At 34.4% G+C, this 24,901-nt stretch overlaps 2 protein-coding genes across 2 annotated transcripts in view; one reads left to right on the top strand and one right to left on the bottom strand.

The window, feature by feature from the left end:
- The window catches only part of LOC148615763 (uncharacterized), a 35,205-nt gene extending 30,762 nt beyond the window's left edge, over window positions 1-4,443 (top strand). The window contains exons 4-5 of the mRNA XM_088581562.1: window positions 927-1,154; window positions 3,581-4,443. Of these exons, the coding sequence (XP_088437688.1) occupies window positions 927-1,154; window positions 3,581-4,179 (827 nt within the window). The 3' untranslated portion in view covers window positions 4,180-4,443. The remainder of the gene's footprint in view (window positions 1-926; window positions 1,155-3,580) is intronic.
- A 4,026-nt stretch (window positions 4,444-8,469) lies between these two features.
- The window catches only part of LOC148615760 (pre-mRNA-splicing factor ATP-dependent RNA helicase PRP16-like), a 69,203-nt gene continuing 52,771 nt past the window's right edge, over window positions 8,470-24,901 (bottom strand). The window contains exons 22-26 of the mRNA XM_088582321.1: window positions 24,657-24,791; window positions 22,746-22,871; window positions 14,475-14,570; window positions 12,224-12,345; window positions 8,470-8,706 (exon numbers count right to left, since the gene is read on the bottom strand). Coding sequence (XP_088438447.1) covers window positions 8,634-8,706; window positions 12,224-12,345; window positions 14,475-14,570; window positions 22,746-22,871; window positions 24,657-24,791 — 552 coding nt within the window. The 3' untranslated portion in view covers window positions 8,470-8,633. The remainder of the gene's footprint in view (window positions 8,707-12,223; window positions 12,346-14,474; window positions 14,571-22,745; window positions 22,872-24,656; window positions 24,792-24,901) is intronic.

The following is a 24,901-nucleotide window of genomic DNA, read 5'->3' as shown; positions in this document are numbered from 1 at the left end:
TAGACAAATAAGATGGTATCGCATTAGTTAAAATAGCTAAATTATTTCAAAAAAGAGTACTTTTTACCAATACTTTATGAAATTTTGGTATTTTTGTTCTCCTGGAACAAAGAAAATGTGTTCCCAATAATCCATATACAACAAATATGGACATTTTTTACACAAAAAAAATAGTTCTATTTATTTCATATTCAAAGCAACATGATTGTTTGGTAAAAACACTTTATCAACTAATTTTTTTTAGAATTTTTCTTCAATTAAAAAAATACTTTCAACATTTTCATACTTCCAGACCAATGACAATGTTTTCGCAATATACGATCTATAACGAAAATTAACGTGATTTTATATCAAACATTTATAGACATTTAGAAATTTTGTATATCGGATGTGTTTGTTAAAGCATAATTCACATTAATGTAAAATTACATGTAAGATGTTAGCAATAAACAAAATACGACGAACATGTGCACTGGATATCATGAATTATTATTAGTTTCGCTTTGCAAATTAGACTTCGAAATATACCAATTACTGAGAAGAATACTTCCGGCGGACACGATCATTCATTTATCGTGCTTCGTGCAACGTGTTTCGTGTATCGTGTGCTTCGTGTACGTGTTTCGTGGGATCGTGCTACGTGTGCGTGGGATTGAGAACGTTACACGTTTCAGAAGGTGTATTATGGCTAAAGACACAATTTATAATCCGGCTTGTTGAGTTGCAAGTCAGCAATACGTTAATATGTTAACTCGTAAAACGTAGAAAACTTACGAAGATATGGCCAATGTTCGCTTTTGTACGTAAAAATGAAGGAATAATGTATTACTCACTCGAAAGAATATCGAGCAAGTGACATGAACGGTATTTGGCCACTCAACTTATTGTGTATCAATGTACTTCAAGTATATACATATTTTCTACAGTCGACCTTCAAAGTATAATTGTATCTGTTGGTACAACGCTTAGCTCTGAGATGGTGTTTGATATGACCAGTCCTAATGTTTCTACCATTTGCAAGACGTTGTCTACTATAGACTCCAGTAGACCAGTAGAAGTAAACTGTAACTCACCTAAAGCTGGGCGATACGTTCAAATCTCAACAGACAGTTCTACTGGACTTTACATAAGTTTTTGTGAATTGGAAGTTTACGGTGAGATTTTTTCCCCATTTCTATAGTATTAACGCTATTTCTCGTAATATTTTGTCTGATTCCGTTTGTGAGTAAATCAGGCCTCGATCATTTATAAGATGAAGAATTCAGAGGAATTTTCGCTTAATACTGAAGCATTAGTCATTCGATTTATAGGGGGAGGGGAATGTTGGAATTTTTAGAAACTTGTGCCGTGATTAACAAAAAACAAAACAATTTGACCACCATCTAAAGTGAAAAATATTCTGGCCTAAATTTAAAATATTTTTTCTTGTTTTAATCGAGGAAATTGAGAAAATGCAAATATCAAGATCTAGGGCGACTATTTTCAGTTATAGTTTGTATAAACAGGTTGATTTTATCACATGCATCTTTCTTCGAGTATTTGTCATGTTTGTAGACAAGCACCAACCATTTTGTCAGCGAAGGGGCGTTTAATAGATATCATTATTCCTAATTACGGTCAACATTTTTTTATTCATGCATGGGGAAAATCATTTAAGTTGATTCAAATATTCCCCATCCCTTAACCATGTAGATTTTCAAATATGTTTGATCCCAGCTGTTGGTGAAAAAATGCTCTTGCGGGAGAAAAAAACATGGTCTAACTCAACACAATCATAGCTTCCACACCTTGGGAAGAAAATGGTTTGTGTCTGAATTCATGCTAACATTTTACGGAAGCCCATTAGTGCCAGGTGCTTTCTTTATTCTCGTTATAATGACTTAGCTAACTCGATATAACGAAAAAGTATCTCGTTATTACAAGTATGCTAACTTGATACAGGATAGCCAGCCAAAACGAAAAAAAAAATCCATAACAATTATATTTTAATATTCTAATTTCATATTCTAATATCAGAAAACATATTTTTTAGTGTAAAAAATCATTTTCAAATAGTTAAACATTTGTAAGGAAAATTCTCGTTATTTCAATATTCGTAATATGAAAATTAATTGGAAATCGGAAAAGGACTACACGGAATTTCTTTTTGGCGCAATTTAACTACGATTTTTTTTTATCCTATTGGCGCAAAAGAGCGATGCCCATTTGTTATATAAATTTTCATAATTTATCGATATTTTCAAGATGAATTTAAAATTTGGCGGATTGATATCAAAGTTGTGTCGTATGGCGGGAGAAAGTCCGAGATTGAAATTGCCGAATTTATTTCACATTGTGAATCATCGAAATTCATTACAATGGGAACATTCGATAAAACACTGGTATCTATATAATAAAAACTGTTCATTTGTCTATCATTGAAAATAAAATCGATTTTTTACGACCGCAAAAAGAATAAAAATAAATAAATAAAATAATGATGTCGTAGTCGTCGTAGTTGTATTTTTTTTTCGTATCTGTGGTATAATTTTACTTATAGTGAACCAATCAGACACTAAATTCACGCTATCCGGGAGGTGTCACTTTTTAAAGAGTAAATTAAATAATTGTAGCTGATAATCGAATTTTAATCAGGTCTGTAGACTGAATACGTACATGTAATGTTTGCATCATATACTGAGCTGAAGTTCATGTATGTAGAGCCATTGCTACCTTTTTTAAGTTGCGTTCTTTTAAAATGACAGTCTCGCATCCTTGATTCAGTATACAATGCAATTATATGGCGCGGTAACGGGGTCACCGGCGACAACTCATCATACGTTGCAAATCTAGTGGGGTCAGAAAAAAGATTGGGAACATACAGTTGACATATCCGGAAAATTAAAAATTCACAATACAATTTTCGTTAGGAGGAAAACGAATAATATGGCGACTAATTGGATTAGAAGTTGAAGAGTGATGGGGTGCATGGTGGGTCCATCCAAGTCTTTAATCCAGAACTATACTGAAGAACTGTTGCAAGTTCCGGACAGATCCAGACACTTTGGAAATGAGGGTGCTAGCCAGGGTACTTCTGAAGGGGGTGCTAGGACATTATTCGCCATTTTTAATCAATTTTACGCATGAAAATGAAAATTTTCCAATAAATAGGAAGGTGCCAACGCCCTGCATCCGCTACTGTTTCAAGTTTTGAAAATACACCAACAGACATTCATTCACAGGAAACAACTTCTGTTTTAAAGCGGAGTGCTGTTTTTTTTTTTTTTTTTTTTCACAAACAATATCATTTCCACGAGACGTACCAAAACCAAATACAATTTCGCGGCAGTTACTATTCATATGTATACGTTCAAGTCTTTTCTCTATTAGTTGCTATTTTCATTTTTCTAACCGTTTTTCAACGTATTTGTTTTCGTAGCTTTTCATTAGGTACAATCAGTTCAGCATGGCCATTAAAATTGTGAAGTTTTAGTTCAGACAGCACTTTGAAATCCTATTCTGTATTTTCATTGGCAATTTCAAATCTGGTTTTCTAAGAGTCACCAGATCAGCTCATTTCTAAGTTTTTTTTTCATTGTAGCTGATGTGCCTTCAGAATATTGCCCGAATCCGCCACAAGACTGGTCCTGTCGGAATTTAAATCATTCATCCAGCAATCCGAGACCAGCATGTTTGGGCAACTATATTCAACAGACAACTACGCTGTTGACGGAAACAACTGAGCAGACAACAGAAATGACAACTGGGCCGACAACAATGGCAGCCACTGAAAAAACAACAAATGGATTGGTATTGTCGACAATAGAGGACACTACCACAACTAAATCTGGAATAACTACTAGCGACGAACCAATAACAACATCCATTATTCCAAACATCGTGTCTTCAACGAACGATAGTTGTTTTTGTCCGTGTAATAGTGGAGGTTTTCAGACCTTGACCTTCGAAGAACTCCAGAGAAAAATTCAGGAAATAGTTGCTGAGTTAAAAATAGATCCAAAGGAGACTTCTATTGCGAAACGGAAGCTGATTAGCGTCCCCGACGGCAGGCCATCGGCCAAAGCAGTGGGGTCACTTGGAATTGTCATATTACTAACTTTTGCAGCACTTATTATTTTAATGGATGTAAATGTAGTTTATAGGAATATAATGCAGTATTGGAATAGAAGACAAAACTGATTAAACAGACGTTGGGAATGATCTAGAGTGACAGCATCTTGGGAGTCATCCCAGATGTCATGTAGTTACTGCTGAGCAGTTTTGTTACCTTGGCAATTGTACGTTTTGATATGTTTGGAAAAACTGTGTATATATAATAATATGTAATTATGTAAAATATATCACAGGGCATGGACCTTTTTTAATAAGGGAACTGGGATTGTTTGTTAATAGATTTTCTTTAATTTAAGCATGATTTTTTTTCAGCAGCAGCCAAAGTTTTTTTGTTCAAATCTACCTTGTTGAGTATTGAATCATTTTTTCCCATGGCTGAGTTAAAATGAATTATTATTAATTTACTATAATTTGGATTTTTTTCAAAATAAATCCTTAGCCCTCAAGTTAATTTTACCAAAAAAAAATCTATATTGTTAAGTAATAAGGAATATTGAATCATGTTTGTTTTCTGTCGATGACTGAAACAAAAAATACTTAAATTTGGAACGTTTGAAAACTAGAGGCTCTAAAGAGCCTAAATAGCTCACCTTCTTGATAACTAACATTCTATTTTTGTAAAAGCGGCCATGTTTTTTTCATGGTTAAAAATTCCTAACGCTTATACCTAGGAACAATCATACCAATTTTCCTTAAATTCTGTCCTGTCGTTTCTGAGGAGAATTTCTTTAAAAAAGAATAACATTAAAAATTGCAAAAAATGTCCAAGAAGGGCAATAACCGCAACCTGGTTGAACATAATTACATGAAAATTTCACAACAGATGCATGTAAACTCATCATGCTGAACATATTACTCTAGTCAGAATTCGACTAAAACTAACAGTTTTGGAGATTTATGCAAAAAATTCCCACACTATTTTTATGCAGAACACCCTAAGAAACATTCATACCAAGTTTGGTTCTAATTGGTCTGCTAGTGTCAGAGAAGATTTTTGAAAGAAGTAGCATTACAAATGTAAATAAATTAAAACGTTGATAAAGGGCAATAAATCCAACATGACTTGACATGAAAATTTGATCAAAGTTAGATCTCATCGTGCTGAACATTTAACTCCGTCAAAAATTGACTAAACTAAATGCTTTTGGAGATACACGTTTGGCTTGGTTAAGTAGTGTCACGGGAGAAGAGTTGTAAAATTGTTAACGACAACGGCCGCAAAGTGATGGCGTAAGCTAAAAAAGAAATGTCATCCCCCTCTCACTATAAAATGTTCCCTTCGCCCCAGGCCAGTCAAATGGTTTACAAAAACAAAGTGAATGATACAGGTACCAGGATGAAAGGCATACACACCATATAACTTCGGCCAAGAAAAATATGTCTGTTAAAGTTTATCCTACCCATCCTATTTTTAATGCCTAATCAGGATTAAATGTATATTCTATGGTAAAGATCCTAGCACACTGGTATTTATTATGAAATGCCAAACTATTAAAGTTAAAAAATCCTCCCATAAGTGTCTTATAATATTAATTGAAAAAAATCAAATGATTTTACATACCTACTTACCCTATTTTTCTTGGCATTATCATTATTGACTAAATGTGAAGAAAAGGCAGGATGCTAGCATATGGTAAAAAAATCCAGGATGACCATTCGGGATGCATTTGTTGAAAAAAATCAGGATATATTTTTGTAAACTTTGATTGTCATGTCTGTTTGTATTTATCATAAGGAAAAAATCCAGGACAGACTGGAATAGAAAAAAAACAAGAGGCTCTCGAAGAGCCTGAATCGCTCACCTGACAAACCATATCCTAATAACTATGCAAGTGAAGGTATCATGCTTTATTACTATGTTTGACAAAAAATTGCTGAATAAGAGCATATATTGATGAATGTTCAAAAGAATACAAAAGGCACTGTAAAATGTTGGAAATGCCTTCAAAGTGTTTTTAGAACCTCTGGAAAAAAATTGAGCAGGGGTCTCCCGATGCCCCGTTATTCCACGAGGTCTGATGGGGCATTAGCCCAGTATACATTTGCTGAAAAAGAACATTCAATGAAGTTAAAGAGTAATCAAGGGAACCAAGGTTATAGCGGTAATCAAAAGAATGTAATCCAGGGACAAAGACCAGAAATGGAAAACAGACATACACAACAAAGAACATAAAGTAACTAAAATCATACATACAAAGTAACAAAAGTAAATGAGCAACTCGGACTCCACTAAAAACTGGGAGCATGGACCAGGTGCACCGGTAGGGTAAGCGTCATCTGCTTTTCTAGAAACACCCGCCGAGTTGCTCATAAAAAGTCAAGTCCGGGGTAGACAAATGAGGGAAGGAAAACCATGACCAGTTGAATAAATCAGTTTTCATGGTGCTGATGGATACATCATAACGATCCACGAGTTCATGATAACGACCATAAAACTTCTGTAGTGATGACTTCAATCTTGTAGCAACATAACCCTGCTCCAGAAGCCTATTTGTTAGAGTTCTAACGCGATACAAAAAGTCTGCGTAGTTTCGGCAAGCTCTGGCATAACGTATGAGTTGTGATATGAACACTCCATACGCAGGAGCTGAAGGGATGTTGCCAGAGATGAATGGAAAGTTGACAATTCTGAATGAAAAATCATCACGTTTGTCGTAAAGTTTGGTCAATAGTTTTCCTTTACCATCGATTTCTAAGTGTAGGTCAAGATATGAGGCTGACTGTCTGTAGTATCCTTTATCTCAAGTTCTTTTGAATAGATGCGATGTATCAAATCCCCGAAATTAGGATTGTTTAAAGATAATACGTCATCTATATAGCGGAAACTGAGATTGAAGGATCTAGCCAAACGATATTCTTTCTTTCTGATCAGATCAGCTATAAAGTCAGCCTCATAAGAGTGAAGGAATAGGTAAAAGGAAAGGAGCACAATTTGTTCCCATTGGAATGCCGACCGTTTGTTGAAAAACACGTCCACCACAATGGACAAATATGTTGTCAATTAAAAATTCCAGCATTTTGTAAACATCTTCCTCTGTATATTTGGAAGATGATTGAGAACCAATGACGTAGCACGGTCACGTGACCACATGGCTAATTAAAATTCGTGTGGTTTGGGTCATCGTCGATTTTGAATTTAGCTTCAATTAAACGACGGAAGTGACTAAAAGGGATGTGCTTATGATATATTAGGCGTAATAAATCAAATAAACTAAAAATTGGTAAAAAATTTGTGTCCTGTCTCCTTTAAGTTTCATACAAATTCATTCAGTAGTTTCAGAGAAGATTTTTGTCGAATTGTTAATAACAACGACGGTCGTCAAGTGATGGCCATGTGAGCTAAAATATGTCAGCTTGTTTTAGACTGGTTTTCAGTTTATTCTGGTTTAGGTTTTTCTCTGTACACTAAAGCTCATGCATGACTGATTAACAGGAAGTGAATTGGCCAACATTAACAAACCTTGCATTGTACAACTGGTTGTGCTAAAACAGCATTCACAATTTATTCTCATTAAAATGTTTGGCAGGGTGTAGCTGGATATGACTGCAGAGGTGGAACCATCAACAGTTGAGCAAGTATGGACACACCATTCGAGTTTGATACAGCTTTAAATTTTCATTGTGATTAAAATTTTGACACAGGATAAGAATGTAACCTTAATCAAATAACCCCTTTCTTTTGGGTTCTTATTCCTGCATGGTTCCAGTCACAATCCCAAAATTTAATCCCAGCCTTTCTTGGGGAGTATGGCATTTTGTGGTACAATTGCAAAAAAAAATCATTCACATTTATTTACCTGTAAGTTATCTATATATCAGGAAAATGCTAGTTTCTGTCTCTTTTGGTCCCTCATTCCTAATTGGTTCAACACACCAAATTGCATTCCTTTGATGGTATGAGATCAATTAATTTGTACTGGACTAATAGTATGAAAATCATAAAAAGGTAATGAAGGGGTGCACGGTGGACCCTATAACAGCCCATGGATTACATGTTTCTGGCCAATTTTCCCAAAATCAATGCCTGTCTTCCTGTTGTGGTATGGCACCTTGTGGTACAAAGAGATTTTTTTACTTTTTGTCAAGTTTATGTCAAGACACTATGCAAAAACATCTGGGAACCATTGTATACGGACGCCAGACAATAAAGATGACAACAAGAGCATGATACCATTATATGACAACAGATTGTTTACTGTTTTATAAAAAGTGTCCTCAAGTTTCAGCTGAAGAAAATTATAGGACCTACAAATCTAAATTCTTATGTATAAAATGTAGACAGAAGTAAACATTTATGCCTCTGACACTAAAAGTGGGGCATTAACTTAAAAAATATAGGCAAAGAAAACATGGTAGGATGATATGGTATTGTTTTATTTCTTGGTCAACCTTTATCATCAATGACACATTTCAGATATTGACAGAACAGAAAGAACTTTTGACTTGGAATGGTACATTTTTTGTAAATCCATATTTGTCTATGTACATGGCCTATTGAATTTGTCCTGTACATTGTTGACTCATATTCCAAACTTGCCCCTTCTGGGTGTAGGGGTGCCTGGCTCCACTCTACCTGGGGTTGCTATTGCTTTCCTGTAAAAATGAAAAAAAAATCAAAATCGGTATTTGAATTCTTGTTCTTGGTAAAATAGATTTTACTATAAACACTATAGATAAACAGTAATTATTTGTTTGATTAAAACTCTTGAATAATGTAAACAAGAGGCTCCCAGGAGCCAGAATCGCTCACCTTGTTAAATTTTTGCTTTTCAAGGGCAATAACTAACAAGGAGTTGTCCAACAATGTTGACTCCATGAAGACTTTGGTAGGACTTATCATAAGGATCATTTCATCCATTGAAAGTTTCATTCTATAATAGTTTTCAAGATATTGACTGAAAACTGCTAAAAACATAATTTTTTGCCTTTAAAGAGCCATAACTCTTACATGGAGTCGTCTGACAACTTTGATTCCTAGAGATTTTTTGTAAGCCTTATAACAAGAATCATTTCAGCAACTGAATTTCTGTCGATCATAGTTTTCAAGATAATGGCTGAAAACTTGAATAAAATGCCATTTTTTGCCTTTCAACGGCAATAACTCTTACATGGAGTCATCTGACAACTTTGATCCCAAGAGACTTTTGTAGGCCTTATAATAAGGAACATTTCAGCAATAGAAAAATATTGGCTTAACCTAACATTTTTGGAGATACATGCAAAAAACTACTGTCTGACCCCTATGTTCTATTTTTAGTAATGGCAGCATGTTTTTTAACCGATTAAAAATCCAAATGGTCATTTTTTATGAAAGATACTCTAAGGAACAATCATCTGAAGTTTCATCCAAATCCATTCAGTAGTTTCAGAGGAGATGTTTGAAGAAATTGTTAATGAGGACGATGGACACCAAGTGATGGCAAAAGCACACTTGGCATACTGCCAGGTAAGCTAAAAAGACTTAAATAATCAAACAAAACTATACAAAGCATGTTTTTGTTTTCCTGTAAGAAATTATGTACTTAATAATCAATAGATTTTTGGCATTAACAATTTATGAAATAAATGATTTCCCGATTAAAGTAATAAGTCATTACTTCCCAAAAAATACCAGAAAAATTATTTAGTTTATAATAAAAAAAAAATTTAATAACCTATTTGAAAACAATTGTTTTAAAAAATTAAAATTTGTCTTTTAATATAGAAAATATAGATGCTGGTACATTTAATGAGAAGTTCTGTCCAGTTTTTAATGCAATCCACTTTGGGAAGATAAACCATCAGCCATCAAATTGCTATGATGCTTTTGCATAAAGTTTCAGTTTGTTTTTCTTGCTGAAAATGTTCAGTAAATAAAACCTATCAAACAAAGATGTACAACAAATAGACCATGACCTTAATGTTTAAACTACTGCATTTTACAGGATAGTTACAAAGACAATTCACAATGAAAAAATATCATAATTTAATTGAAAGTAATACCTTACCAACTCAAAAACTGTCCAAAAGAAGTCATTAGCTCCTTTGAACTCAAAAACTCTCCCAATAGAAGTCATTAGTTCCTTACAACTCAAAAACTGTCCCAATAGAAGTCATAAGCTCCTTACAAGTCAAAAACTGTCCCAATAGAAGTCATTAGCTCCTAACAACTTAAAAACTGTCCAATAGAAGTCATAAGCTTCTTAGAACCTTGAAAAATAAAACCAATGGGTTACAAGATCTCAGATCAACTCATAAGGTCATAGTTTAATGTACAGATAAAAGACTATAAATACGATGTAGGTTAATTAATTGGGAGGAGTGAATAACCAAAACAAATCTGATAACCCCCCCTTTTTTTTGGTTTATCTCCCATTCAGAGAAAATCCCACAGTTAGGAGTTACAATTGTCCTTTTATCACAAATCCCCCCAAATCTCACTCTTAGCAGATATACTAAACAAATCATGTTCTGAATGGCTTATTAAATTGATATGAATACAATGTTTATGTACTGAGAAACAATCAACAAATTATAAATCATTTAGTTGTACTACATTAATTACTCAAATCCTTAATAGATAAACAAGATTATCATAGGTTTTATACCTTAGTCTTATCTTTGTATATGTACTTGGATTTCTAGCAAAATTATCTTTTTTTCTATGAAGAAGGTTGTCATGTTAAATCTCCCTCTTAGAAAAGCGGAAAAGAGGGAGATCTTTGAGCATTGAAAACTTTAACAGGTATGCCAAAATATGATTATGAGTGCTGAAGGACACTTAGATTTACCCAGTAACTTGTGATTATATTTTGTTTATCCACAATAACAATTGATTATTCTATTTATTATGTAGATTTTCTCCGTCACCTATTGCTATTCTCAACATAAATTGTAAATTTTGAGATCAGCAAATTGAAATTCATGTTACAAGTATGACCTTTTCGTGGGAGAAAGTACATGAATACAATTACCCAATTTATTTCACTGAGTGAATTATCAAAAATTTTTACACAAGGAATAAAGGAATATTTGATAAATCACTGCTATCTATATTAAATATATATTTCCTCAATCTGCTGATTGTTGAAGTGGACCAGTATCACAGCACTGCCTATCCCAATAGAGTTTACAAAAGTAATATTCAATTTGTGAAACAGTTACAAAAACCAATTGAAAAAAAAAAAAGTTGTACAACTCCACCCTGAAGCATTTATCAGGTAAGCCAGTGGGGTAATGTCATGTGGTTATCTGGAATTACTGACCTTGGTACATTTATCAGGTACGCCAGTAGGGTAATGTCATGTGGTTATCTGGAATCATTGACCTTGGTACATTTATCAGGTACGCCAGTATGGTAATGTCATGTGGTTATCTGGAATCACTGACCTTGGTACAAATGTCATGTGCTTCTTTAGATACACTGATTTGGGCACTAATGTCATGTGCTTCTCTAGAAACATCAGTCTTGGTGCTAATATTATGTGCTTCTCTTGAAACTCTTGTTACATATTTTTGATACTACATGTGTAAGTATGAAGCCTGAACAGCATGTCCACACCATTCAAAATTGATACACCTTTGAATTTTGATTGTGATTCGATATTTGACAAAAGATAAAAATTTGAACAGAATCCAAGTGTCCCAACAATGTTGTAATTTAATGTCAAAAATTCTTTTTTAGAAAATTATTATACCATAGAACATACAAACTTCTGTAAAATTTTACGAGAAAGTTAACAGAAAATAACTCTCCATGTAGTAAGTATGATCTATCATATGCGGAATGTCAACCTCTTACTGAAGACCATAACCAAAGAATTGAAATAGCCTAAGCAAAAATTAAAAAGTTCATCAACCTGGCCTTGAAAAATATTTGTTGTATAAAACCAACACAAACTGCTAGTATACAAAAAAAAAACAAAAAAAAAAAAAAAACAGCAGTCATCTTCCACATTTGGCCATATTGGACCTACCCAACAATATGTAAAAGTTACAAAAGGAACTTGTTCAAAAGACATCCATGTGAGATTCTTAATTGGCTTGCAAAGGGTGTTAGTAACTTGATCCTGCAACATTATACCATTACTTCCTTGTTCAATAAAGAGGCATTAATTAGACCTTGATGTACCTCCTGACTGATAATGACGCTTGTTTTTCTTGTTGATCTTTTCTTGCTTTGATTAAATCTTCAGCACGTCTCATTTCATCTTCCATGGCATTCATTTCATCAATAGCATGTTTTTTCCTCTCCTATACCAAAAGTTTAAATAAATAAAATAGGGATAATATTCTTTCATTATAGTCCCATATACTAGTAATGCACAGAACTTTAATATTATCAATAAAATATTAATTAGGAAAAGTGAAGAGTCTAAATACGATAACAAATTTAAGTGAGTTATAACATAGGTTAATAGTTAGATAAACAGCAATAATATTACAATCATATACTTTAAAATATATACATCTAGGTAACGGTAAATCTGAAGGATATAATTTTGCTCTTAACACAGATGTGAATGGGTACAGTTCACCTGCCATTAAAATGAATTACTGAATCAGTGAGGCAGTACTTTGGGTGTTATTTCTTTATTGTTTGTAGAAATCACTTATTTAGAGGATATGTACCTGCCTAGTTACTGATGGTAATTGGTATAAAGAGAGCACCCAACAGGTTTTTGACAGTTTAGGTGATACCTATCTTATTTTGACAGTAATTGGTATATATAGGGTGCCTGTCTACTTTTTGACAGTAATTGGTAACAGGAGCCTAAATCACTCACCTGGCAAACCATGCCTACTAACTAAGTAAGTAAAGGTATCAGACTTTGTTACCAGGTTTGACCAAAAAATTAATGGAAAACAGCATTATATTGATGAATGCTGTAAGTTCAACTGAGTACCTAAGGCTCTGTAAACTGTTGGAAATTCCTTCAAAGTGTTTTTAGAACCTCTGGAAAAAATATTGGGCAGGGGCCATCCAGAACAAATTTTTGTCGTCACCATTCAACTTAGAACACTGTTTACAATTGAAACCAAGCAAAAATCATTGGAATCCAAATAACTGATGAAAATGGCAAAAGAATTGCAGCCATTTTAAAATGGCCACCTAAAAACAATTAATACTGCAGGTCAACTCAGATTATCATGTTTATCTTATGAGTAGCTTTCATCTTCATCATTCTTCTTTAGTAAAGGAAAAAATAACAAAAGAAGCATTTAGACCTGTATGTTCCATTTTTAGTAAAGAAAGCCAGTACATATGAAAAACAACAAAATCGGTTTCAAGGGCCTTAACTCCAAAATCAGGCTACAAATATTTTGAAAATTTGGGCACAGGTCTGCCTTCTGATAGTGAACAATATTCATCAAAATTTTGCTAATTCAACAGTTTTTGTGTTATTTGCAAAAAACTGTAGTTTGACACCTATGTTCTATTTTTAATAGCGATAGCCATGTTGTTTAAAAAAAAAATTTAAACAATCACTTTGTAAGGGATGACCTAAGGAACAATTATGCCAACTTTCATTACATTTTGTCTCATGGTTTCAGAGAATATTTTAAAAGTTGTAAACATGAAAAACAACAAAAAAATCTGTTTCAAGGGCTATAACTCCTACATGGGACAACAAATCATTTAAAAAATTTCTGCATAGGCCCATCTTCTGATGTTGAACAATATTACCCTGCAAAATTTTGCTAAATTCAATGGATTATGAGCCGGGTGAGCTAAAAAGAGCAAACCAGTCTAGTCTAGACAGTAATTGGTATATAGAAGCTGCAGGTCTAGTCTAGACAGTAATTGGTATATAGAGACTACCAGTCTGGTTTTGGCAGTTATTGGTATATAAAGGCTACCAGTCTGGTTTTTTTTTTTACAGAAATCAGTATATAAAGGTAACCAGTCTGGTTTTTGAACTATTTGGTATAAAGAGGCTACCAGTCTGGTTTTGACCGTAATTGGTACAAAGTGGGTACCAGTCTGGTTTTGACCGTAATTGGTACAAAGTGGGTACCAGTCTGGTTTTTGACAGTAAATTGCATATAGAGGGTATTAGTCATGACACTGAGACTTAACAAGTAAGAAAAGGCAGGTTAATGAAAAGTTACAGAAAATTAAAATTTGTAATAAACTTATGCTGCATGATAAGAAAAAGACGTTAATTTAATACCCTATCTAAAAACACCTTTGACCACCATTATTGGTACAAAGAGGGCACCCGTTTAGCTTTTGACACTGATTGGTATATAAAGGGTACCTGTCCGATGATTTTTTAATAGCAAATGATACAAAGATGGTACCTGTCAAGTTTTTGACAGTAATTGGTGTATAGAGGGTACCAGTCCATTATTTTAAGTCATTGGTATAAAGAGGGTACCTGTCTACTTTTACTGGCATCTTTGATGCTGTAGAACATTGGTCCTAACTCTGCTAACCACTGCCCATCCACTGCTGTTACACACTGCATGTACTCCTACAAGATTAAATCTTAGCAGTCAATATATGGCATAAATTTAAGTTACACTTCTGTATATTGTTAGAAGGGATTGGAAAACAAAGGTCATGTAAATAAAAACCTGCCTATACCAAACTTTTTTGGATTTTAAAAGTGGTTTGATTTAGACAGGTGTTTTGTTTAGACAGATGTTTGGTTTAGACAAATGTTCAGTATAGAAAGGTGTTTGGTTTAGACAAGTATTCAGTTTAGGCAGGTGTTTGGTTTAGACAAGTGTTCAGTTTATCAAGGTTCTAATTATATTTAAATTGATATAAAGAGACTTTAAAGTGTCTGGTGTAGACAGGATTTCAGATTATACAGTATTTGGTTAAGACAGGTTTCATGTATATAATGCAGGTTGTACAATCCTTCTATTAAGTTGGGAATAATAACCATACTGGAATAAGTTTCCAGACAGTACAACAGTTTTTGTAGCAACCAATTTAACATATACTGACTCATCTTTATGTCTAATTTATTAGTTTGATCATAATTTTCTAATTTAAATAGAAATTTGTCAATAAAAATCTGCATTTTATTAGATTTTAAAAATTTTAAGATGGAGGTTAGGTGATGCTTGTTCTTACTACATGTTTAAGGCTTGTAGGCCATTGTGGCCTGATGTTTGGTCCTACTATATGTTCAAGGCTAGAAGGCCATTATGGCTTGATGTTTGGTCCTACTACAAGTTTAAGGCTAGTAGGTCATTATGGCCTGATGTTTGGTCCTACTACATGTTTCAGGCTAGAAGGCCATTATGGCCTGATGTTTGGTCTTACTACAAGTTTAAGGCAAGTAGGCCATTATGGCTTTATGTTTGGTCCTACTACATGTTTAAGGCTAGTAGGCCATTGTGACCTGATGTTTGGTCCTACTACATGTTTAAGGCTAGTAGGCCATTATAGCCTGATGTTTGGTCCTACTACATGTTTAAGGCTAGAAGGCCATTATGGCCTGATGTTTGGTCCTATTACTTGTTTAGGGCTAGTAGGCCATTGTGGCCTGATGTTTGGTCCTATTACATGTCTAAGGCCAGAAGGCCATTATGGCCTGATGTTTGGTCCTATTACATGTTTAGGGTTGGTAGGCCATTGTGGCCTGATGTTTGGTCCTATTACATGTTTAGGGTTGGTAGGCCATTGTGGCCTGATGTTTGGTCCTATTACATGTTTAAGGCTAGTAGGCCATTATGGCCTGATGTTTGGTCCTATTACTTGTTTAGGGCTAGTAGGTCATTGTGGCCTGATGTTTGGTCCTATTACATGTTTAAGGCTAGTAGGCCATTATGGTGTGATGTTTGGCCCTACTACAAGTTTAAGGCTAGTAGGTCATTATGGCCTGATGTTTGGTCCTATTACATGTCTAAGGCCAGAAGGCCATTATGGTTTGATGTTTGGCCCTACTACAAGTTTAAGGCTAGTAGGTCATTATGGCCTGATGTTTGGTCCTACTACATGTCTAAGGCCAGATGGCCATTACGGCCTGATGTTTGGTCCTACTACATGTTTAAGGCGGACCACAGAAATACCAAAGAATACCTCAAAATATACATTTAAACCTGCAAATTGATTGAAATATGTTATACTTGATGAAAGATAATGTTTTTTTTCAGTATTTTCTTCTGAGGTCAATCGGAATTTATCAATGAGACCAAAAACGCATTGCTTACTATCAATGATAATTGGTTTGTTTTCCTAAATACATGTTGAGATCTGTATCAGTAAATCTAATTTTCAAGATAAAGTTAGCATATAAAATTAAAAAAGTGCTGACCACCTGCTACATCACCCTTTGATGTCTAGGTCAGGTCTACAATGTTCGGTAAAGCAAATCCGGACATGTGGCTATAATTACGGTGGTAATTTCAGTGATTGATATTATTGTTATTTATAATCATCTCATATTGAAAACTAATTGTTTGAAAATATTTGTTTATACAATGATTCGTGGCTAGTTTATGTAAGAATTGATGATTTACTCACAGCTAAGACATTCTCAATGAAGAATAAACAAAGATCTAACATACATTAAGTATTTGGCAAAATTTACTAAAAAATTTAAGATATGAAAATTTGTAAATAAGCTAAATTTTGATATCATTTCCAAAACAGTTTTTGTTCTTCATCAATCGTTACGTAAATTATCTCGACATGGCTTGCCGACCTTGTGACCAATGAAAGACTTTTGCCTATTTCAAGTCAAAGGGAATTGCAAAGAAATCTGGGCTATAATATATAATTTATTAATCATAAAGGTTAAAATTAAAAATGTGTCAAATGGTGTGTTGCAAAAGACATACAAATGTAAATATAAATGAAAAATGACTTATTTTATTTTAATTTCATCAACTGATTTGCAATCAACAATCATGGGTAGACAACTAATTTTAACAACGTAACATTATAACATTCTATCAATTTTCAACTTATTTCCGAATAAACAATCACTTAATTTATTGCTCTCATTTCTCTATACAAACCTGAAAAATAGTTATAATACAGCTGTGGATACATTAATATAAACAAACAAATGCTGGATGCATTATTCCGTCTGTCATATTGGCATTGTTTAAACTCACAAGTTTATAATATTAAAAAAAAAATCCATTCAAATTTTATGTATTTTCTATAAAAATTGTGATTATTTTATAATGTTTTGGGGGTATTTTTGGATATTCTTGGGTATTCTGAGGCATTCTTGGATATTTCAACATACTTGTTTAAGGCTAGTAGGCCATTATAGCCTGATGTTTGGTCCTACTACATGTTTAAGGCTAGTAGGTCATTATGGCCTGATGTTTGGTCCTACTACATGTTTAAGGCTAGTAGGTCATTATGGCCTGATGTTTGGTCCTACTACATGTTTAAGGCTAGTAGGCCATTGTGGCCTGATGTTTGGTCCTACTACATGTTTAAGGCCAGAAGGCCATTATAGCCTGATCTCTGGTCCTACTACATGTTTAAGGCTAGTAGGTCATTATGGCCTGATGTTTGGTCCTACTACATGTTTAAGGCTAGTAGGCCATTATGGCCTGATGTTTGGTTCTACTTCATGTTTAAGGCTAGGTGGTCATTATGGCCTGATGTTTGCTCCTACTACATGTTTAAGGCTAGAAGGCCATTATAGCCTGATGTTTGGTCCTACTACATGTTTAAGGCTAGTAGGTCATTATGGCCTGATGTTTGGTCCTACTACATGTTTAAGGCTAGTAGGTCATTATGGCCTGATGTTTGGTCCTACTACATGTTTAAGGCCAGAAGGCCATTATAGCTTGATGTTTGGTCCTACTACATGTTTAAGGCTAGTAGGTCATTATGGCCTGATGTTTGGTCCTACTACATGTTTAAGGCCAGAGGGCCATTATAGCCTGATGTTTGGTATTACTACATGTTTAAGGCCAGAAGGCCATTATAGCCTGATGTTTGGTCCTACTACATGTTTAAGGTTAGAAGGCCATTATGGCCTAATGTTTGGTCCTACTACATGTTTAAGGCTAGTAGGCCATTGTGACCTGATGTTTGGTATTACTACATGTTTAAGGCTAGTAGATCATTATGGCTTGATGTTTGGTCCTACTACATGTTTAAGGCTAGTAGGCCATTATGGCCTGATGTTTGGTATTACTACATGTTTAAGGCCAGAAGGCCATTATAGCCTGATGTTTGGTCCTACTACATGTTTAAGGCTAGTAGGTCATTATGGCCTGATGTTTGGTCCTACTACATGTGTAAGGCCAGAAGGCCATTATAGCCTGATGTTTGGTCCTACTACATGTTTAAGGCTAGTAGGCCATTATGGCCTGATGTTTGGTTCACTACATGTTTAAGGCTAGTAGGTCATTATGGCTTTATGTTTGGTCCTACTACATGTTTAAGGCTAGTAGGCCATTATGGCCTGATGTTTGGTCCTACTACATGTTTAAGGCCAGAAGGCCATTATAGCCTGATGTTTGGTCCTACTACATGTTTAAGGCTAGTAGGTCATTATGGCCTGATGTTTGGTCCTACTACATGTTTAAGGCCAGAAGGCCATTGTGGCCTGATGTTTGGTCCTACTACATGTTTAAGGCTAGTAGGCCATTATAGCCTGATGTCCTACTACATGTTTAAGGCTAGAGGGCCATTATAGCTTGATGTTTGGTCCTACTACATGTTTAAGGCCAGAAGGCCATTATAGCCTGATGTTTGGTCCTACTACATGTTTAAGGCCAGAAGGCCATTATGGCCTGATGTTTGGTCCAACTACATTTTTAAGGCTAGAGGGCCATTATGGCTTGATGTTTGGTTCTACTACATGTTTAAGGCTAGAAGACCATTATGGCTTGATGTTTGGTCCTACTACATGTTTAAGGCCAGAAGGCCATTATGGCTTGATGTTTGGTCCTACTACATGTTTAAGGCTAGAGGGCCATTATGGCTTGATGTTTGGTCCTACTACATGTTTAAGGCCATTATGGCTTGATGTTTGGTCCTACTACATGTTTAAGGCTAGAGGGCCATTATGGCTTGATGTTTGGTCCTACTACATGTTTAAGGCCAGAAGGCCATTATAGCCTGATGTTTGGTCCTACTACATGTTTAAGGCCAGAAGGCCATTATGGCCTGATGTTTGGTCCAACTACATTTTTAAGGCTAGAGGGCCATTATGGCTTGATGTTTGGTTCTACTACATGTTTAAGGCTAGAAGACCATTATGGCTTGATGTTTGGTCCTACTACATGTTTAGGGCTAGTAGGCCATTGTGGCTTGATGTTTGGTCCTATTACATGTTTAAGGCCAGAAGGCCATTATGGCCTGATGTTTGGTCCTACTACATGTTTAAGGCTAGTAGGTCATTATGGCCTGATGTTTGGTCCTACTACATGTTTAAGGCCAGAAGGCCATTGTGGCCTGATGTTCAGTATTATTACATGTTTAAGGCTAGAAGGCCATTATGGCCTGATGTTTGGCATATGACTATTTAACCACTGAGCAGTGATTTAATTTCTGTGAGAGTTACATCATATACTTAGTGTCATATGCAGTGATATCATTTGAATGATGAGAACAAGTCATTCACCATGGAAACAGTTACAAACAGAAGGGTTGTTCCCCACTGTTGTATATTGTGATTACATCTATCTGAAGTCCATTGTTAGTCAGACTCTTATTATAAACATTGATACAATAGACAATTTCATAATAACAACTTCATTGTTTTTCCTTTTTTTCCAATTTTACTTCAGGCTAATGCAATGACATTAAAAATATCATCAAAGTGCCTGAGATGTTGCTGATTACTAGTAATAGAAAATCAGTCAGTGCAGAACATAAAATATCACTCTAACTGCCTGATTGTGTTATTATTCTGCCTGAACTTGATGATCAGTAATTGTAATGACCCTCACATTAAAATGTACTTACTGCTACCTTTGATTAGAATGATATTGTTACCAGACATGGTCTATTTATGTATGGTCATATTCAACATTGTAAACAAGATATCTGTCTAAGGTCAAAATAACAAGGATACTCAAATAGTTTTACATTGTATTAATAAAAAAATATATATATATTAGTTAATTAGTTCTGTTACAATGTTTACATCAAGGGCTCAACAGTGAAAAAAAAAACCTTCGAAATGAGGAAAATATCCCACGGCAAAAAAACAAGAGATATGGCTACTTAGTCAAATGATCCAGATTTACATGCAAAAGTTAAGTGGTGTGGATGAAATTGAAAGACTATGCAAGTACTTTTGTCCTGGGGTACCAATTTTCATGGTTTTCATGGGTAGGTCAAACCACAAAATTTGATTCTCAATGAAGAGTAGATTTCCACTGATGTGTATACTGAAGACTTCAAAACCATGAATTTAAGAATCCATGATCTTGTGTTTCTTCCCATATCCATGAAAATTGTGATCCACAAATTAAAGTACTTTCACAGTAATTGTAATCTTCAAATATTCCTTGACATATCAAAAAAAAAAAAAAATAAATAAAATAAATAAAAACAGCAGAAAAATCAAAATATTAATTAATTAAGGATCAAAGAAAAAAGCACCTGTTGGTCAAATTCCTTCAACTCATAAATCTTAATGTGTGTATTTTCATCAGTATTTATTGAAAACTGCATTCAGACAGGCTTGATTTTCATAAAACTTTTTCAAGTGGTCTCACATGTTGAAATATCCTTTTAAAAGCATGGAAAGCTCCACAGTCAATCAATAAGTTAACTAAACCATTAAAAAGGCTAGTTCATATGGGATTTAGTTATGAAATTGTGGTCAAATTGTTCAAGATAGCTTTTATTTTTTGTATCAATACTGACTTGATCATGGTTCTTTGCATAGAAACTAACACATTCCATCTGAAAGCAGTTTTCCATCATGACAGAGATTGTGTCGTCATGACTTTTGATGTACTTAAGTTCTCAACCTTGCATGGGAAGAATTGAGATTGATATAACACACCAATTATGATAAGGACACAACTTTTGGTAGGTTTGAACTGATTGGGAGCTGGTATGTCAGTTAACTGCTAGTAGTTCTTTGTACATTTGTGTAATGTATAATTAGTTTCTTTATTATTGTTTTAACAAGGGCCTCCAACCATTTTGAACTGATTTTTAGGTGTGTTAATTGTGTAATACTTTTTTCACATTGGCCAGATTTAAAAGGTGAAGGGTTGTGATCAGCCCAAATGACTTGAACCTTGCCCCTTTTTTGCACCAGTCCAAAGTCAGGATATTTCAGTCTCTGTATGTATTGTTTCCTCTTCACTTTCAGTTTATTTTTATGTTGTTGGAGTATAAAGGGGCAACTATTTCGCAGTGTCTGTGTATAATATTGTTTTGGGGGGCCAGCTGCAGCCTGCCCTATGTAACTAGACATTTCCCATAATGGGTTTAATACCCCCACAGCCTAATAGAGTAATCTAATGCTCCACTAAATTTCAAAACAATCCTGCATGTCTTTGAGGAGGATTTGTGAACAATGCATCAGATCAAGTGTTGCTGAAAAATGTCTGAGTTCCAACAGCTGTCATTTCTACAATTTTTATCTAACATAAATTCCTGACAATACATGTATGCATATCTCCACATGGTAATCGAACACCCCATTAAGTTTCATTACAATCCTGCAAGTCATTAAGGAGGAATCATTGACAACACATCAGGCCAAGTTTTGTTGAAAAAGGATGAAGTCCAACAGCTGTCATTACTACAATTTTTATCATAATATAAAGTTCTGACAATATGCACATCTCCATATGATAATCTCACACTCCATTGAGTTTTATTACAATCCTGCAAGTTGTTAAGGAGGATTTGTGGACAATGCATCAGATGAAGTTTTGTTAAATGCTTGAGTTCCAATATATTACAATGCATGTACATGTTGTTCAACTGTAGCAGGCCCTTTAATACTAGAGTGTTTTCCTCATTCAAATATTACTACAGAAAAACCCCTATGGTTTGCAAAATATGTCCCTAAAATGACCGTTCACATGTTGCCCCTCACCCCCAAACCACCATGGGCATTTTCAAAAGTTGGCAGGTATGCCTGTGTTGTGAGGGTTTCCTAGTCGTTCACTGAAGACCTGTGAGTGACATTGGGCTGTCATTTTCAACCCAGTGGGGTTGTTGTCTCATGGACAAATTCACCATATCCTACTCATTATATCTACGAATTTCTGTACATTCAAGAAACTTACTTAGCTCATGTTTAAGTTTTAGTTTAACTTTTACCTACCATCATTGACCTTGGAAATAAAAGTACATTCTAAATTTCTGTAGGGACAAAGTGTATTATGTTTAAAAGATGGTGTCACTGTGGATGGATGGACAGACAGACAAATAGAAACATTGCTTAATCTCTCAAATCAAGCTGATGACCAATGATAAACATTTTGACCACATTATAATACATGTAACTTCCTTTTACACTTAATTGGGAGGAACCAAAAAATTTCTACACAAATAATAACATTATTATAGAATGGTATTAGTTCACTTAGACACCAGCCTCAAAAAATATTATACAGCCAACATAAGAATAGGGGAAACAACTTTGATCTTGTAATAGTACTTATTTAACAAAATTTGAAACTTGCAAAAATGATTTCACTACAATATTGGAATAAGCACAGAACAATATAACAAAACCTACCTTGGCAGTCATAACCAGTTCATGGTAGACAATATAATCAGGATTAAAACCCATACCAAACAAGGCACTTGTAGGATGTAAATGACATGGCATTCCTGTTCTGACATGGACATATTCTCCAATACCCTGTAATATACAATATATAAATATAAATATCTACTAGTAATGAAAAACACATGTAAAATTTCAAAAAAATAAATATCATAAACTTTTTCAATATTTCCTCCATACAACCAACTTGTTTATGGGGGTGGGTGGGTGGGGGGTGGATTAATGACTGCCATCTGTAATATCTTACAATACCCTGTATAACAGATAAAAGGTAAAGTTTGACACCAGTAAGTTTTATGTTTAAAACACTGAGTAAACATTTCTTATTATATAGGCTTAATATAACATAATTACATACTCAATTTTAAAATTACTAAAAATCTCCTTCATCAACACAAAATTTTCAATATAATATGTAGACACAACCTTCTTTACCAGATATCAATATATTACGAAGATGCAACCTTCTTTGCCAGTTACCAATATATTAAGAAGACACAACCTTCTTCACCAGTTACCAATATATTAAGAAGACACAAACTTCTTCGCCAGTTACCAATGTATTACCAAGACACAACCTTCTTCGCCAGTTACTGATATATTAAGATGATGCAACCTTCTTCGCCAGTTACTGATATATTACGAATCCACAACCTTCTTCGCCAGTTACTGATATATTATGAAGACATAACCTTCTTTGCCAGTTACCAATATATTAAGAAGACACAACCTTCTTCACCAGTTACCAATGTATTACGAAGACACAACCTTCTTCGCCAGTTACTGATATATTAAGAAGACGCAAAATTCTTCGCCAGTTACCAATATATTACGAATCTACAACCTTCTTCACCAGTTACTGATATATTAAGAAGACACAACCTTCTTCGCCAGTTACCAATGTATTACGAAGACACAACCTTCTTCGCCAGTTACTGATATATTAAGAAGACACAACCTTCTTCGCCAGTTACCGATATATTACGAATCCACAACCTTCTTCACCAGTTACTGATATATTAAGAAGACACAACCTTCTTCGCCAGTTACCAATGTATTACAAAGACGCAACCTTCTTCACCAGTTACTGATATATTAAGAAGACGCAACCTTCTTCGCCAGTTACCGATATATTACGAATCCACAACCTTCTTCACCAGTTACTGATATATTAAGAAGACACAACCTTCTTCACCAGTTACCAATATATTACGAAGACACAACCTTCTTCACCAGTTATCAATGTATTATGAAGATGCAACCTCCTTCGCCAGTTACCAATATATTACGAAGACACACCTTCTTCACCAGTTATCAATGTATTATGAAGACACAACCTTTTTCGCCAGTTATCAATATATTACGAAGACACACCTTCTTCACCAGTTATCAATGTATTATGAAGACACAACCTTTTTCGCCAGTTATCAATATATTAATACTACAAAAACACAACCTTCTTTGCCAGTTATCAACAAAAAATTGCCAGTGGATACAAGAAAACAAAACAATGTCACAACAATATATTCATGGTTATGAATGCCCCTGAAAAAATTCTAAACATATTTAACATTTGAGGGTAGAATTTGTATGAATTTATTGCCTTAATAAATACCAAAATTTATCTTCCTTATCAAATCTCTTCATTTAGACTGTTCTTGTTCCTATATCAGGTATGATACAAAAACAAAATATAAAAAAACCAACTCATTTATATAAAGCTTAAATTTTAAAGGTAACTTCTCTAAGCTTTTTTTCATTAACCGAAGGATAACTGAAACTAAGAATTTTACAGCCCTGATAGGGTTAAAACAATTTCAACAGTATAAAAAGATATTGAACTGCTTAAAGGTGGCTAACCTTGAGTCTAGCAGCCTGGTGGAAGTAAGCTGAACATATACATTTCCTGACAACATCCCAGTCATTACCACAGGACTCTAGAGACATCTTCTGTTGGTCCATGATCTCTTTAAGTTGCTGCCTAACTTCTCGTACCTGTGATTCAAAATAAGAAAAACAACCAATCAGTTTCAGTTAAACCCAAACAATCTTTAAATACTTAATGACATATAAATGATTGACTGTGGTTTAATGTCCTATGGAAG

Source organism: Perna viridis, chromosome 5, assembly GCF_037379345.1.
Source record: "Perna viridis isolate PV_CMFRI_1.1 ecotype Kerala chromosome 5, ASM3737934v1, whole genome shotgun sequence".
Lineage (NCBI taxonomy): Eukaryota > Metazoa > Mollusca > Bivalvia > Mytilida > Mytilidae > Perna > Perna viridis.
This window is presented reverse-complemented; position numbering and strand designations above follow the sequence as displayed.